We start from the raw sequence: 16,807 nt of genomic DNA on the forward strand, positions 1-16,807 counted from the left end.
AAAGAAAAGAAAAGAAGAAAGAAAGAAAAGAAAAGAAAAGAAAGAAAAGAAAGAGGGAGGGAGAGGGAGAAAGAAAAGAAAAGAAAAGGAAAGGAAAAAAAGAGACAAACATTGATTTATGAGGGAGAGTTTGGGAGACCTAGTTTGTTTAGGATGAAAGGAGTTGCCTAATTATGGTGAGCTGAAGAATGTTCCAGGTGACGGGAACCTGGTGTTGGAAGGTTCTGAGTTTTTACAAGTATTAGCCAAGCATGGTGGTGGGTGACTGTAATCCCAGCTACTCAGGAGGCTGAGAGAGGGAGAATTACTTGAACCTGGGAGGCAGAGCTTGCAGTGAGCTGGAGATGGTGCCACCGCACTCTAGCCTGGGCAACAGAGCGAGACTCCACCTCAAATAAATAAATAAATACCAAAAAAAGAGAAAATAAATACTATTAGCAGACATGTACAGAATAAAGCAATAACTTGTAGGGCCAGTTTTTAAACATGTGAGGGATTGGCAGAGAGCAGCACCATGAGATTTGCTTTGACTGATGCACCAGCAGGAAGTGACATGGTAGGAAGGTCCTGGCAGTCAGGATAAGGCCACACCACCACTGTGCCAGGAGGTAGGCAGATAGCCCTCCCTGCAGGAATCTTCATGATGCCAGGAAAGCATGCCTGCCCGGGGGCACATGCTCCTGTCCAGGCTGCAACAGCCCAGGCACCGCATCCCCAAGCACTCAGCTCCCGGCCAGCCCTGACTGTCACCCAACACTCCCCAAACCGGCACCCACAGGATCACCAGTGGACTGGATGTGAACAGGGCATTCCATGGCCAAACATTTGGGGAAATACGTATTCTTTTTTTTTTTTTGAGATAGTCTCACTCTGTCGCCCAGGTTAGAGTGCAGTGGTGCAATCTCGGCTCACTGCAAACTCTGCCTCCCAGGTTCAAACAATTCTCGTGCCTCAATCTCCTGAGTAGCTGGGATTACATATGCCACTATGCCCAGCTAATTTATATATACATATATATACACACACATACATATATATATATTTATTTTTTGAGACGGAGTCTCACTCAGTCGCCCAGGCTGGAGTGCAGTGGCGGGATCTTGGCTCACTGTAAGCTCCGCCTCCTGGGTTCACGCCATTCTCCTGCCTCAGCCTCTGGAGTAGCTGGGACTACAGGCACCTGCCACCATGCCCAGCTAATTTTTTGTATTTTTAGTAGACACGGGGTTTCACCATGTTGGCCAGGCCAGTCTCAAAATTCTGACTTCAAGTGATCTGCCCACCTCAGCCTCCCAAAGTGCTGGGATCACAGCTGTGAGCCACCGCACCTGGCCAAAATGCATATTCTCTATCTGGGTTCTGGGAGTTATCAAAAGATACCACCACATTAAAGAATCTGAGAGGTCCTGAATGCAGAGACCTCTGGACTCAGATGAGCCAGGGAGTGAGTAGCTACTGCATCCAGAGAGCAAGCTGCTGGCACCATTCAGGGAAAAGCTGCTGCAGCTGGAGCTTCTCATCGCCCAGACACGGATAGAAAAGGCTCCTTCATCAGCACCCTGTGCCCAGTGAGCATTTCTTCCTGGCACTAACCACACAGCCTGCCAGGCAGCTCTCAGGCACCTCTGACTGGTCGTAAGGACATAACTTAGCTGCCCCGACTGCTCTGCCCGGCCGTGTGATCTGGTTACCGGGTGGGGAGGTGAGGCCTCCTTAAAGGCTGTTAGGGGCCGGGCCCGGTGGCTCAAGCCTGTAATCCCAGCACTTTGGGAGGCGGAGACGGGCGGATCACGAGGTCAGGAGATCGAGGCCATCCTGGCTAACACAGTGAAACCTCATCTCTACTAAAGAAATACAAAAATCTAGCCGGGCATGGTGGTGGGCGCCTGTAGTCCCAGCTACTCAGGCGGCTGAGGCAGGAGGATGGCGTGAAGCCATGAGGCGGAGCTTGCAGTGAGCTGAGATCAGGCCACTGCACTCCAGCCTGGGCGACAGAGTGAGACTCCGTCTCAAAAAAAAAAAAAAAAAAAGGGCTGTTAGTGTTTTCCCCTCTGCATCCCTCTTAACTCCCAGGACTCAGTCAATTTGGGACACCAGCTTAGGTTCCTAACTCACACAACTGCCTGGGACCCTGAGTACACAACGCCCCCCACACACCCCACCCAAGGCCACGCTCATGCAGGGGTAAGGGCACTGCATGCTAAGGCAAAGAAGGGCACACACCAGCCGACTCGCTCCCAGCACCTCCGCTTGCTGGCCTCATAGGTGAGTGCAGCTTCCCACAGGTCCACGTCTGGGGTCACGCTGGGCTCAGACTGGGAATCAGGAGTCAGGTTGGACGCTGACTGGAATCCTTCGTCTTCCCACTGATCCACACTCGGTGGGACCTGGAGACACAGGGAAGGCCAAACCGCCACTCATTCCTGTGTCCACATTCATCCAAGGGCAAGGAGAGTTCCAGCAACTTTATCCACCTAGTTCCATTGACTTGTTAGAGGCAAAGACCTACCAAAATGTTTCTTCTGTTTTTCTCAAGCACATGTGTACCATACAATGTTTTTCCCCCAATGAGCCATTTAAGGAATTAAACAACATAATTTGTTAAGGCTGCCAATTTCCAACTCCATATAACACATAAGCCTCAGTGGAACTTACAGTGAAACTTTTTGAGATGCCTCTGACCTGGAAATTCCATTGTGGGCAACCCCGAATAAAAAAAATCACACTAAACATTAAAAAATTACTGTACACTGGGGCCAAGCACGGCAGCTCACACCTGTAACCCCAGCACTATGGGAGGCTGAGGCGGGTGGGTCAGCTGAGGTCAGGAGTTTGAGACCAGCCTGGCCAACATGGTGAAACCCCATCTCTACCAAAAATATAAAAATTGGCCGGGCATGGTGGCAGGCACCTGTGGTCCCAGCTACTTAGGAGGCTGAGGCAGGAGAATTGCTTGAACCTGGGAAGCGGAGGTTGCAGTGAGCCGAGACTGCGCCACTGCACTCCAGTCTGGGCAACAGAGTGAGACTGTGGGCAGCAAGCCACCCAGGTGCCCAGGCGAGAGACCGAGGGCACAAGCTGTTCCGGTATAATAAAGAAAATATATAAAATAAGAATTGTAGGCCAGGCGCGGTGGCTCACACCTGTAATCCCAGCACTTTGGGAGTCCGAGGCAGGCAGATCACAAGGTCAGGAGATCAAGACCACGGTGAAATCCCGTCTCTACTAAAAATACAAAACATTAGCCGAGTGTGGGGGTGCGTGCCTGTAGTCCCAGCTGCTGAGGAGGCTGAGGCAGGAGAATGGCGTGAACCCGGGAAGTGGAGCTTGCAGTGAGCCGAGATCACGCCACTGCACTCCAGCCTGGGCGAGAATGAGACTCCATCTCAAAAAAAAAAAAAAAAACAACAAAAGAAGAACAGTTATACTAGATATAAATTATAGATATGATTATCTATGAACATTAATCATTAGTTTGTAGCAATTACTCTTTATCCCAACATTATAATAATCCTCACTCTACAATGATAACTTAGGAGAAACCAGGCCATACAGAGACAGAAGCTGAAGGGACACGGTGAGAAGTGACCAGAAGACTAAGAGCCTTCTGTTATGCCTGGGTAGGGCCACTAGAGGACTCCTTGGTCTAGCTGTAACGCCAGCGCCTGGGAAGACGCCCGTTACCTAGGGATAGCGTCAATGTCAAGGAAAAGCACCGGCTACTTAGCAGAGGGGGGCGGGCAGGCGGGGGGCGGGGTCTCCCTTTCCCCTGGGGAGTTAGAGAGGACTCTGCTCCACCGCCTCTTGTGGAGGGCCAGACATCAGTCAGGCCCGCCCGCAGGTATCCGGAGGCCTAAATGTCTCCCTGCGATGCCGTGCTTCAGTGGTCACGCTCCCGGTTCGCTTTCATGTTCCATCCTGTACACCTGGCTCCGCCTTCTAGATAGCAGCAGCAGAATTAGTGAAAGTACTAAAGTCTCCGAAATGCAGAAATAATGGCGTAAGCTGTCTCCTCTCTCTCTTTCTGCCTTGACTGCCAAACAGGGAAGGGCCCCCTGTCCAGTGGACAGACACGTGACCCACATGACATTACCTATCATTAGAGATGGCTCACGCTCCTTACCCTGCCCCCTTGTCTTGTATCCAATAAATAACAGCACAGCCTGGCATTCGGGGCCACCACCGGTCTCCGTGTCTTGGTGGTAGTGGTCCCCCGGGCCCAGCTGTTTTTTATCTCTTTGTCTTCTGCCTTTATTTCTACAATCTCTCGTCTCCGCACATGGAGAGAAAAAACCACAGACCCCGTAGGGCTGGTCCCTGCACAAGACTCCATCTCGAAAAAAAAAAAAAAAAAATCAGGCCAGGCTCACCCCTGTAATCCCAGCACTTTGGGAGGCTGAGGTGGGTGGATCACGAGGTCAGGAGATTGAGACCATCCAGGCTAATACAGTGAAACCCCGTCTCTACTAAAAACACAAAAAATTAGCCAGGCATGGTGGCGGGCGCCTGTAGTCCCAGCCACTCGGGAGGCTGAGGCAGGAGAATGGCGTGAACTTGGGAGGCGGAGCTTGCAGTGAGCCAAGATCGCACCACCGCACTCCAGCCTGGGCGACAGAACGAGACTCTGTCTCAAAAAAAAAAAAAAAAATCAAATCAAATTTAAAAAAATACAAATATAAAAAAATACAAAAATTAGCAGGGTGTGGTGGCACACGCCTGGAGTGCCAGATACTCAGGAGGCTGAGGCAGGAGAATCACTTGAACCCAGGAGATGGAGGTTGTAGTGAGCTGAGACCACACCATCGCACTCCCGCCTGGGCAATAGAGCGAGACTTGTCTCAAAAACAAAAAACAAAACTGCTGTACACCAAAGACATTTGCTGTAGCGTTACATATGTTTATAAATCCTCTAGCTATCTCATAGGAATAGAATGACTAGTAACAATGTATCCTTTTGGCAACACTGATAAAGTAATAAAATACAAAACTCAAATGAGCTACACAGGACCAGGGGAAAGCCTCAGGCAACAGACAGCAAAAAGCATATCCAATTGCACACATCACAAAACGTGAACGCTTTTGCCACATGTGGCTACTGAGCACTTGAAATGTGGCTTGTGGGGCTGAGGAACTGAATTTTTTGTTTTAATTAACTTAAACTCAAATGGCAGCTCTAGAAGGCAGAGGCGGCTTAATGACATGCCCCGTTAGGTAAAGATGAAAAGCAGCACGTTGCTATGGCCAGCAGGTGGGCAGCACTGTCCCTGCAGAGGAAGGTGGGCGCCAGTAAGTCCACTCCAGTGGCCCCACCCCACAATGCAGCCACCAGACTATCCCCCCTTTTACCATGATAAAAGGAGGTCACTGGGCCAGGCGCAGTGACCTTAATTCCAGCACTTTGGGAGGCCAAGGCGGGTGGATCATCTGAGGTCAGGAGTTGGAGACCAGCCTGGCCAAAATGGTGAAACCCCCATCTCTACTAAAAATACAAAAATTAGTTGGGCATGGTGGCTCACGCCTGTAATCCTAGCACTTTGGGAGACCGAGGCAGGGGGATCATGAGATCAGGAGTTTCAGACCTAGCCAGCATGGTGAAACCCCGTCTCCACTAAAAATACAAAAATTAGCTGGGCATGGTGGCATGCGCCTGAATCCCAGCTACGTGGGAGGCTGAGGTAGGAGAATCACTTGACCCCGGGAGGTGGAGGTTACAGTGAGCCAAGATCGCGCCACTGCACTCCAGCCTGGGCAACAGAGCGAGACTCCATCTCCAAAAAAAAAAAAAAATTAGCCGGGCGTGGAGGCAGGTGACTGTAATTCCAGCTACTCGGGAGGCTGAGGTACGAGAATTGCTTGAGCCCAGGAGGTAGAGGTTGCGGTGAGCCAGGATCACGCCACTGCACTCCAGCCTGAGTGACAGAGTGAGACCCCGTCTCAAAAAAAAAAAAAAGAAGGTCACAGAAAGCATTTTCCAAACCCCAAGAAAGATGAAAGAGGAAAAACCAAACATTCTACCTTAATGGCCAGCCCAGAGAGGTCTGCATTGTCTGGCACGGGGGGCAGGCCCAGTCGGACGTCCATGTCGTAAGTGCGGCTGTGCACGAGGGCCCCGAAGAGCGAGACCCGGGTGTCTCTCTCAAACCTGTCACCACAAGGGTCACCAAATGAGAAGAGCCCGACGGTGGGCAGGCCGGTGCCTGGAGCAGCCTCCATAACCTGAAGTGTTTCCTGGATCATGCTGTGACACAAACACTCTTCTCTGGAGATCAGAGACTGAACGTCCGTCTCAAACACACTCAGGTGGTCGCAATCATAGCCGCTATACAAAACGTTTCTCCCCACGTGCTTGTTGTTGAGGAAGTAGTCTCGATTTCTCGGCAGAAGTTGAGGGGGACCACTCCCTGCCAGCTGAACCAGGAGGTCCAAAACAGACCCCACTTCCAAAAGCGGACAGCAAGGGGCTGCTTCAAGCTCCTCCACAAGCTCCTCCAGACGGTCGGCCTCGGGGCCCCGGCCACCCACTCTCAAGTCAAAGGACAACATGAGGATCTTGTTTCTCGCTGGTAATTTTGACATGTCAGGCTGCAGCTGTTGGGTCTCATCTTGAAAAAGATTTGTGAAAAGCGCATTGTAGGCCACCTTCTTGAGGCTCCGCTTTGCCCTCTTCCGGTTCACACTGCGCTGGCCCAGGTGAGTCTTGGCAGCCGGCAGGAGGGCCTCACACAAGTCGTCGAACAGCTGCGTGATGCTGGCCATGCCCCTTCTCAGCTCCGGGCCCCCGGCGTGTGGGAAAACACCGCACCCGGGCTTCACTCACGCTGCGGAAGACGCAGAGAGGGTCTGAAGGGGCTCAATGACAGGCGGCCTCTCCAACGCCGAAGCTCAGAACTGGTATTTTTTAAAGGAGGTTTTGCGGTTGCTCTACTCAGAGTAAACACGCCCTGTCCTCCCCAGCCCAAGCACGCTGCCCGGCGCCCGGCAACCCACCAGAAGCCAGCTCGGCGGTTCTTCTAATTCAGTAGCCCTCAACCTTTAGGGAGTCCCAGAACCATGGCAAACCCGAAGAACGAAACGCGCGCCCGCGCAGTACAGTGCACGAACTCGGCTTTGCCCCGTTCTTCAGGCCCCACGAGAGAAGACGACCAGGAGAAGGTGCCACTCTGAGACTCGTGGGCAGCGGAGAGTCTGGGGGCGCAGCCGGGTGGGTCCTGGGTTCTGGCCTGCACGTCCACCCGTTCTCCAGGCGTCACCTGGGGAAAGCCCACAGCTCCCGCTCCCACCGCCTCCGTCGCGTCACAGCAGCGCGAGCATGAAGAGCGCTAGGGCGGGCGCGCCGGAAATACGTCACGGGAACGCCGACTGCGCGTGAAAGTGAGGCCGGGGCCGCGGCGCACTTCCGGCCTGAGTCCCGCACCGCGGGTGAGAGATCGAGGCCTAGCGTGTTCAGTAAAGGAGGCAGAACCAGGGTTTCGTTTGACCCATGTTTACTAACGGCGCAAGGGCGGGGAGCGAAGCGCATTGGGCCGCAGGGGCCGGAACGGGACCGAGGGTGGGTTGCATGGGCCCGGATGGGACGGGCCAGGGCGCGATGGGTGGGGCGGGGCGAGGCGAAGTGAGGGGTGGAGCGGGGGAAGCACGGGTGGGAGAGGACGGGGGTGGGAGTGGGCGGGGTTCCGTGCTCCGGAGTCGTGGGAGCCGCGGGCTTGGGGTCCGGATCGTGGCAGCGAGGTGCTGGCGTGCGGTGTCATTTCTGCGGCGTAAATGCTCCCACCTTGGCCGATTTCAAGCCACCAGATGAGGACGGCACTACAGGAGGAGGGGCCGGGAGGAGGCGCGCAGCTGGCCTCCTGCGCTGGAGCTGGTTCAGGGCACTCAATTGCCCTGCCCTTCCCACCAACCTCTGCGGCAGAGCCGGGCCCCAGGGCAGAGCCATGCCTCCGCAATCAGCCTCACCTGCAGCATCTTCCACTGAGGCTGCAGCTGCCCTCTCAAATACATCAGAGCCTGGACGTCCTCTGGGGAGGCCATAGAGGAAGGGCCTAGGCTAGGAGGTGCCTCTCCATGCAGCACCCGGGCCAGGATCCCTGCTAGCTGGGGTGTGGAGTCCTGGGCCAGGGGCGAAGACGGAAGCAGTCACTGGTCCTCCCCCTCATCCCACCCCACAGCACCTCCACCCTGCCCAGCTTACCTCCTCCAGGAGGGCCAGGACTCGGCCCCCTGCCAGCCCCCGAAGCATGGCAGCCAGGAGTGCAGCATGGGGCCCTTGCAGGCCATGACCAGGCCCTAGCGCCACCAGCACCAGGTCAGGCTGGAAGCCATAGGCCAGGGGCAGCACCAAGCCCAAGATACAGTTCAGGAAGCCACCAGTCATCTGTGGGGACAGCAGAGCCCAGCTCCTCATCTACAGACACCTGCTGGCTCTGGCCCCCCAACCTCTTAATCTCAAGGTCCCTGGAGGAGGAGCAGGGAGACAGGAAGGACCAGAGGCCTGCTATCATGACATGCCAGCAAGCAGCAGCGGCACACATCCGTGGGCTCCCCAGCACCTGCCTTGCCACGTGGCGTGGTCACTCACCACTGGCAGTGGCGTGCAGACATGGAACATGGATAGGGCGGTTGCCTCCTTGCCCCCGATGTTCAGCCACAGAGTCCTCCTTCCAGGACACATGTGCATAAGTGTAAGGCCCTGCTCACCCTCCTGAGCCCAGACCACAGAGGCGGAGGTGGAAGAGCAGTCACCGGGCCATGGGCAGGGGTGCTGTGACTGCTGAGCCTCTGTGCTGGAGACCCACCTGGCATTGCCTCCAGCAGCCCTTCTCCCAAACCCCAGCTGAGGAAGGCTCCATTCAGTACCACAGTGCCCCACCCACCCATCACCCTGGGACCCAGGCACACATCTGTCGTATGCCCATTCACATCCATGGCTGGACAGATGCAAGACGTGAGAGTCCTACCCGTCATGGGCGAGGTCTGGAGGCCGGTCCAGCTGTCCCAGGGCCACACACAGCAGCCTGGAGGAAGAGCTGGCCTCAGGACACGTGTTCCTGTTGTCCAGAGTCCATTCCCAGAGCTCTCTCTGCTTGGCCAGCCAGGATAGGGGTGCCCACAGGTCGTGCCCTCAGAGGCTCCGGATGGTCAAGTGAGGCTTACCTCTGGGCTCCATGGGACAGGCCTCTCTGAATAGCCACATCCAGGGTGGCTGCTGCAACAGAGGCTGGAGTGGCTGCGATGCCATTGTTCACCTGTAAGATGAATAAACAGTGGAGGATGAGGCAGCAGCCAACTCCCGAGCCAGGTAAACAGATCCATGGTTCCCTCCATTCGGTGTATCTCTGTGGCTACTGTCAGCCACACTTCCTACACTCAGGTCAATCACTCCACTTCTGTAAATAAGATGCTTACGTCTGTAATTTTTTTTCTTTTTTTGAGAGACAGGGACTTGTTCTGTACACAGGCTGGCGTGCAGTGGCGCACTTATAGCTCACCGCAGTCTCAAACTACTGGGCTTAAGTGATCCTCCTGCCTTGGCCTCCTAAGTAACTGAACTACAGGCACACACCACCACACTTGGCTGACTTTTATTTTTTGTGGAGACAGGGTTTCTGTATGTTCACTAGGCTGGTCTTGAACTCCTGAGCTCGAACATTCCTCCCACCTTGGCCCCACAAACTGCTGTTATTATAGGCATGAGCCATTGCACCCTGCCTAAATGTATACTTTAAATCACCCCCTTCACCTCTCTGCCAAAGAGCATTTAACTGAAGAAGCTGAGGTCAGAGGTCAGACACGGTAGTGATCCCCATCCCTGGAGCTGTTCTGGGAATCGTTCTTGGCACAAGGCAACATTCACATCCATGTGGTTCTGCACCACCCAGCCCTCCTCTGGACAGGCCACATCTCGTTGGCAGGTCCTGGTCCCTGCCCCTAGATCCACAGCACCCCCAACCCCTCACAGGTGCTCCCACCTGCCCATCCAGCATCCCATCTAAGAGGTACAGGAGCTTCCCAAGTGCAGTGAGGGCCTCCTCCCGGGCCAGGGACTCGTGTGGCCTGTGGTGGACAGACCAGAGGGACACACAGACACGTGGTGACTACACGTCAGGCACACACACGCGCAGGTGTAGACACGGCCCCATCCTCCCCAGGCCAGCCCTGCCCACCTGGCCCAGGCTTCTGTCTCCTCCCTCAGGGCTGACCCTTCCTGTTGGATGACATCAGGGGGCAGGACCAGTGTGGTATCTGGCGCTGTCAGGGCAACAGTGGTGCGGACAGAGGGTGCAGGGCAGAGGCATGGCTGATCCAGGAAGGAGCTCGGTGCAGATGCAGGTGCAGCTGCCTTACACATGGGACCCCCAGGCAGCAGAGGTGGAGGCCTCCCCTCTGGGGAGTGGGTGCTGGGGCTCGTCGGCACAGGGGTCACATCTAGGGACAGTTCAGAGTCATAACCACCGCACAGGAGCCTGAGGTGGGATCCTGCAGCCTAGCACCTGGCCACACTGACCTTGCAGCTGCAGGCTCTTCCAGTACGGGGCCTGGGCAGCACGGGCACTCTGGATGGACTCCAGGGCACTGTGGGAGAGATACAACAGTGGTGACGCCTGGTCTCACACCCCAGCCCCGCCTGCCCTCCCTCCCCTCGAACCTCTGACATGGCACCATGGGCCCTGATAGGGGTGGAGCCGGGTCGCCCAGCAGCGTCTGTACTGTCATGCACACTGACTCAGCCAGTGATTCCAGGTGGTAGCCGCCCTGGGAGGAGGGTGGAGATACGATTGGGGCAGGGATATCACTGGGATGGGGTGTCACCAGGAGGGCCCCTGCCTGGCTCTATCCCGGGCAGGATGCCCCTCCCAAGTACCCCTTGGGCACCTGGCTCCCAAGCTCCTGACCCCCAGACCTCTGTGGCCCAGGAACCCTCCCTATGTGCCCTCCCCAGTCACCTCCAGCATGGCGCAGACCCGGCCGCCGGCCAGCACCTGCAGCAGCTGTGTGAGGTGGGCGAAGCACTCTGGCGTGGCCTGCATTTGCCCCTGGAACCAAAGCCATGTGTGATGGGGGACCTGGGCTCCAGGACCCCAGAAGCCCTCCCTGGCCAGGCAAGGCCCTCACCTCAGGGTCCCCGATGGCTGAGTCAAATCCTGCTGAGACTAGCACCAGCTCAGGGTCAAACTACAGGTCAGGCCGGGGTGGGGAGGGTCGAGAGAGGGGCTGGAGCCCAGCTGAGGGCAAGCCAAGCCCATCCCATCCCCTCCTGAGCACTCTCCCCTGCCAGGCAGCAGTGGGGCAGCTCATAACCCTCCTCCTGCCTTCACCATGGCGCTCCAGGCACCAAGTTCCCTCCCACCCGGCTGCCCTGGGGGAATCCTCCGTGCAGTCACCTCAAAGGCCAGTGGGAGCAGCAGGTGCAGGAAGGCAGCCACGTAGTCAGCATTTCCCATCCCAACCTGGCAGGACATCCCAGGCTACATCCTGAACTGTGGGGCAGGGGAGGGGGCTGGGGGGAGGGGTCTGGGTGGGAGCCTGGGGCTTGAGGGTAGGCACCTGGTTCCAGGGCAGGTTGACAGTGAAGCCGAGGCCCTGTCCCCGCCCCACTGCGTCTGCATCTGACTCTCGAAGGAAAGGCCAGAAACGCCCATGCTCATAGCGGTGCCAGGAGAAGTAAAGGACGCTGCCAACAGCCAGCCAGGGCCAGAGATCAGAGGTCAGGACCCTCAACAGCTCTACAGCTGCCCGTAGAACCCTGACCCGAGCACATCTGTATCTTGCCTTTGGATTTTCCCAGGCCAGGCTGGAGTTGCAGGAAAGGGTGGTGTCTGCACCCTTGCTCACCTGGGGTCATCCTCAAAGAGATACTGGATCCCCTGGCCATGGTGCACATCCCAGTCCACGATGAGGATCCTGGGCACAGACAGCGCTGCTGGCTGAGGGGCAGGGCCTCCCACCTCCAGGAGCCCGGCCAGGGATGGGAAGATGCTGGCTGGGTTCTCTCACCACCTGTGCCGCCCCTTGCTGTGTGGCCTGGGCCCACACCCCTGCAGCCAGCCTCGCACACACCTGTGTAGCCCGTGCTTCTGCTTGGCATGTGCAGCTGCTATGGCCACATTGTTGAACACGCAGAACCCGTTGGCAGCTGCCCTCTGGCTGTGGTGCCCGGGGGGCCTACGGCGTGAGAGGAGGATTTGGGTCGTGTCAGAGTTGCCCTGGCCCCCCACAGGGCCATCCACAGAGGAGCAGCCAGGGGAAGCGGCAGCTCTCACCTCACCAGGGCAAGCCCGTTTTGCACAGCTCCCGTGAGCACAGCATCCACCAGCTGCAGTCCAGCCCCTGCGGCCAGGCGTGCACAGTGAAAGGTACTCTGTGGGTGCAGGTGCACAGATGAACCCCCCGCCTTCCCTGCTGCCCTTTGCAGGCCATGCCCACACTTGTGTCATGCTGCAAGGCACCAGCTGCTGAGCACAACAGGCCAGTCCCAGGCTCTGGCAGTGCCAGCAGGCAGGTGTGCTGGACAATGTCACGTGCACAGACCAGGGGACGCTGGCTGGGATCGGCAGCCGTGGCTGTGAACGTGCAGAGGCGCGTACATGTGTCTGCACAGGTGAGTGTGTCCGGGGTCACGCACCGGGTGGAAGTAGATAGCATCAAACTGTCTGGACAGCGCTTGCAGCTCCTCCTCGCCTAGGACCTGGGTCTTCCTGACCAGAGACACATACTCTGGGCTGCATGCAGATGGGCAGGCAGGAGAGGCAGGGTCACTAGCAGAAGCAGGGGGGCAGGAGGAGGGAGCTGGGATTTGTGGTGGGAGTGGCCACCCTGTCACTTTCTCAAGCCTGTGAGCCCACCCAAGGTGTATAGGGAGAGGATCTGTCTTCAAGGCTGGCAAATCGGGGCAGGCCCAGGTTCCCAGGTTTCTAGGTGGGCTGCCCGCCCCCCTATTATGGGGGCCGCCCCCATCCTGACCTGTGCACCAGACCCAGCTCCTCTTTCGAGGCCTCGCGGGCTGACAACCGCAGACACCTCTGTTCCAGGCCGCGCTGCCGCAGGCGGTCCAGGGCTGCGGTCAGGCGCTCAGGGCGCTCAATCTCGCACTCGGGGCTGGGGCAGACGAAGAGCTCAGTCCAGAGGTCCCTCCCCGCACCCCACCTCGGCCAGGTCCCACTTACTCGTCCCAAAGCAGCCGGGTGGCCGTCATGTCTTCATGGTACACAAGCGCGGTCCCCATGGCTGCGCCGTGGTCACCCTGGGTCCCCAAACGCCCTCGCTAGCGGTGCCTGCCACTGCCAGTCCCCACCTTCGGCCGGGAGCAGCCGGAGGCCTGGGACCTGCCTGGGGCGCAGGCGGGCGGCGGGCACCGGCCGGGGCGGGAGCGCACAGAACCTAGGCAGGCTCCGGGATCCCAGGCGCGCAGAAGGCGCCGAGCGAAGCTGCAGTCGAAGGGGGAGGCTCCCCGCGCACGGCTTCCGGCTTCCTCGCCTCGGACCCGGGTCCCGCCCCGCGCCCTGCTCCCGCTCGCTATCGCGAGCCCCGCCCCGGAGCGAGGAACCAGCAGGCGCGGAAGCCTCAGCGCCCGGAGCCGCCAGCCCTCCGAGCTGCCTGCTGCTCCGCCTCCCCCTCGGCCCCGCCCCAATCCCCCCCTAGAGGGGCGGGGTCCCCAGGCCCTGCGCTGGCGGTCGCCGCAGCCCCGCCCGAACGCCCGTGGCTGAGCCTGCCCAGGCGAGCCCCGTGCTGCCCCAGCTCCCGGGTCAGGGTCCAGCGCAGCCCCAAGGCCGACCTGGCCCGGGCGCAGGAAGAGCCGAGATGAAGAGCGAGCGGGGCGAGGGGTCCGCAGGCAAAGGCCACGGGCGGGAGAAGCCCGCGGGGAGGCGGGTGGTGCTGCGGTCGGCTCAGGGCAGTGGTCGTGGTTGCATCCAGGCGCAGCACCGCCCCCGAGGTTTAAGGAGGGAGAGTCCGGTTCTAGCTCCTAGAAGATCCCTGGCCTAAGCAGAGTCAAGGTCGGTGGAGGCGGGGACGCTGGACCGCAGTTGCGGTAGCGTGGTGGGGAACAGAGGAAGTGAGGTAGGCAGGAGGCGCGGGCACAGCCACGGAGCAAGGTGCCCCAAGAGGAGACCTGAGCCCCCCTGGAGCCCAGGGGCCACCCTGTCCCCCCAGAGCTTTTAGTTGGGTCAGTTTTGGGGCCCCTAGTCCTCAGGTCACCTATGGCAGGATGCTGGGCCCCGTGTGGACAGCAGCCATGCCACACGTCAGCGCAGCTCCCGAGCCGAGGGGATCACGTCCACCATGCCCGGATGCCCTGGAGAGGCATGAGGGTCGCTGGCAGAAAAGGCCCGTCTGTGGTGGCAGCTCATCAGGTCCAATTTGGCTGGGCCAGCTGTGGGAGTGTTCACCGAGGAGGACGCCTGGCCTGCCCTGCCCTGCCCCTCACTGGTCTCTCTCTACTGTAACCCCCTGCCCTGGAACAGGTTTGGAGGTGCCCATGGCCATGGCCTGTGGTCCAGCCACCACCCTTGGAAACACCGAGTGGCCTGCAGAGGGCAGCCGGGGCATGAAGATACCACTGAAGCACGGTAGTAGGTAGGGGCTAGAGGTTTGATCAAGAACTAAACCCAGCCCTCTGTGCTCACCACTCCACCACAGGGGCCAGAGGGGTCTCAAGGTGTTCAGTGTGCCCCCTCCCCCCAGGGACCTGCTGGCCTTGGAGGGTGCAGAGAGCTAGGGTAGATCCTAACATTTCTCCCCATCAGGCCCTGCCCCTGGGTCTGGCTTCAGGATCCACACACAGTGGCTCAGACTCTAAGCCATCAGCAGGTCACCCTGTAAAAGGGAAGGGGGCCAAGCCCTAACATGGGGGTTTGAAGCTCACTGGCACAGGTCTGGGGAAGTGGGCACCAGCTTTGTGGCCTGGGAGAGATGGGATGCTCAGGCCCCCCAACTGGCTCTGAGGGTCTGAGCTATCAGGCCAGCCTCCTCTACATGCAGGCCAAGGGCTTGGAGGCCTTAAGACAGGTCGCAGCATGAGGACGCATAGCCAGAGCAGGGAGCTACAAAAGGGTCTATTTCATTCCAGCCACGTGGGCGCCACACAGCTGATTTACATTCCAGGCAGGGGGTGCAGGAAGGTCCACTGACGTCGCCCAGGAGAGGGGATGTCCCTGAGTTGGTGCCCTGCGCCCACCCTCTGTTCTTCCTCCGCATGGCCCAGAGCAGGCAGGGCTCAGAGGCCAGGGCCTGACCTGGAGCCCCACCAGCTCTGAAGTTTCTGAGGGCACCGGGCAAGGGGGCCCCGGTTCCAGGCATCAGAGGCCATCCCTAGGTCGGCCAGAGGTCCTGTCCAGAAAGTTCAGGTGCTCCTCCAGGATGGGCGCCCGAGAGCAGAGGCACGGCCATGGGGAGGAGGATCCACGGAACCCAGGGGTCTGCTCCGATGGATGCCTTGGGATGCAAGCCCCAGCCAAGGTCAAGGTGGCAACGAGGGTCCCCTCTCAGGTGGAAGGTGAAGGTGGTCCTCACTGCCACCCTGGAGTTCAGAGATCTTCACAGAGCCGTCTCCTTGGAGACCCTGGCTCCCAGCTGCCGGGGAGGCTTGAAGCTGAGCACCTCTTTGTAAGTAACACCTGGCGGGGGCAGGGGGGCACGACAGAGACCGGGGTCAGCCTTTGCCTTCCATCCTGGGGTGTCACTCACAGACACGCCTGGCGGTGCCTCGTGGGGCCCTTCTCTAATCCTAATGTGGTCTGAACCACTGAGAGAAGGTTTGTGTGAAGAGGCCATTGCTCTAGATCCGGATTTTCCAGGGAAAGGGGAGGTGGCCAGGGCTTGGTCACGTGTCCACTACGGTCTGTCCTAAGAACTGAGGCCCCAGCTACAGTTGTGTGGGTGGGGACTACAGAGAGGATCCTATGGCCCATGGTTTTCAAGTTATCTTTTTAGCAGGAGAAACCTTTAATCAAAGCCAAACTCATAAGCACACAACTAAGCTCGCACAGCGAAGGGTGGAGGCCCTGCGGCAGGCACCCAGGGACCCGTGGCCCTGAGGAGCACAGGTGAAGAATCTCAGTCCACCCAGCCCCCCAGCCAGTGTGGAGGACCAAGGCCCTGCGCCCAAGGCAGAGCCAGGAAAGGGCCTGAAACACGGCACTGCTCCCAGTGTCCACCTGCTGTCCCCGGGCACCCCCACCACAGGTTGGTCATGCAGCCATGAAGAAGACACAGCCTGCCATTCTGGAGCAGAAATGAAGCCAGGCCCAGCATAGCCTCAGGCCACAGCATAGCTGTGGGAGCTGGGGAGGCTTCCGTGAGTTCAGCCTGAGGCTGCACAGGCCTTGGCCAGCCCTCCAAGATGAGGGGATAGCCCCTGGTATAGGGGATGATGGACCCTAGTAGTTGGGGTTGGGGTCTGGACTGCTCAGGGGGGCTGGGGGAGACAGGTGAGGCCCTGGGGAATATCTTGGGTATATAAGACATACATGTCTTGTCTAGATGGGAAGGATCCTAAAATGGGCCGAAGAGAGGGCCGGACGTGGTGGCTCACGCCTATAATCCCAGCACTTTGAGAGGCCGAGGTGGGCGGATCATGAGGTCAGGAGATCAAGACCATCCTGGCTAACACAGTGAAACCCCATCTCTACTAAAATTACAAAAAATTAGCCAAGCGTGGCGGTAGGCACCTGTAGTCCCAGCTACTCGGGAGGCTAAGGCAGGAGAATGGCGTGAACCCGGGAGGCAGAGCTTGCAGTGAGCCAAGATCACACCACTGCACTCCAGCCTGAGCAACAGAGCGAGACTGTCTCAAAAAAAAAAACCAAAAAACGGG

General features: G+C 58.2%; 3 protein-coding genes across 11 annotated transcripts in view; all 3 read right to left on the reverse strand.

Moving 5' to 3' along the window:
* The window catches only part of TUBGCP6 (tubulin gamma complex associated protein 6), a 27,742-nt gene extending 20,419 nt beyond the window's left edge, over positions 1–7,323 (reverse strand). The window contains exons 1-2 of the mRNA XM_023221675.2: positions 6,016–7,323; positions 2,224–2,387 (exon numbers count right to left, since the gene is read on the reverse strand). Of these exons, the coding sequence (XP_023077443.1) occupies positions 2,224–2,387; positions 6,016–6,756 (905 nt within the window). The 5' untranslated portion in view covers positions 6,757–7,323. The remainder of the gene's footprint in view (positions 1–2,223; positions 2,388–6,015) is intronic.
* Positions 7,324–7,467: 144 nt separating this feature from the next.
* HDAC10 (histone deacetylase 10) lies at positions 7,468–13,567 on the reverse strand. Of its 9 annotated transcripts, none has more exons than XR_002733546.2 (20): positions 13,161–13,561; positions 12,958–13,092; positions 12,620–12,752; positions 12,258–12,355; positions 12,055–12,159; positions 11,830–11,898; positions 11,542–11,668; positions 11,379–11,444; positions 11,110–11,169; positions 10,941–11,030; positions 10,643–10,749; positions 10,502–10,569; positions 10,161–10,422; positions 9,966–10,050; positions 9,151–9,242; positions 8,955–9,011; positions 8,576–8,654; positions 8,189–8,371; positions 7,899–8,015; positions 7,468–7,806 (listed from the first exon to the last, which is right to left on the reverse strand). XR_002733546.2 is itself a non-coding variant. In XM_023221682.3 (20 exons), exons 1-20 carry the CDS (start codon positions 13,217–13,219, stop codon positions 7,783–7,785), a joined length of 2,016 nt encoding a protein of 671 aa, XP_023077450.2. In that variant the 5' UTR covers positions 13,220–13,567; the 3' UTR covers positions 7,468–7,782. The 9 variants fall into 9 exon arrangements, 8 of the variants coding, with proteins under 8 accessions (XP_023077450.2, XP_023077447.2, XP_023077451.2 ...); XM_023221682.3 differs by having other exon boundaries at positions 7,954–8,106; positions 12,620–12,716; positions 13,161–13,567; XM_023221679.2 differs by having other exon boundaries at positions 7,899–8,106; positions 12,620–12,716.
* A 1,461-nt stretch (positions 13,568–15,028) lies between these two features.
* The window catches only part of MAPK12 (mitogen-activated protein kinase 12), a 14,411-nt gene continuing 12,632 nt past the window's right edge, over positions 15,029–16,807 (reverse strand). Inside the window, exon 12 of the mRNA XM_026448149.1 lies at positions 15,029–15,608. Coding sequence (XP_026303934.1) covers positions 15,529–15,608 — 80 coding nt within the window. The 3' untranslated portion in view covers positions 15,029–15,528. The remainder of the gene's footprint in view (positions 15,609–16,807) is intronic.

Source organism: Piliocolobus tephrosceles, chromosome 19 (genome assembly GCF_002776525.5).
Source record: "Piliocolobus tephrosceles isolate RC106 chromosome 19, ASM277652v3, whole genome shotgun sequence".
NCBI classification, from domain to species: Eukaryota; Metazoa; Chordata; class Mammalia; order Primates; family Cercopithecidae; genus Piliocolobus; species Piliocolobus tephrosceles.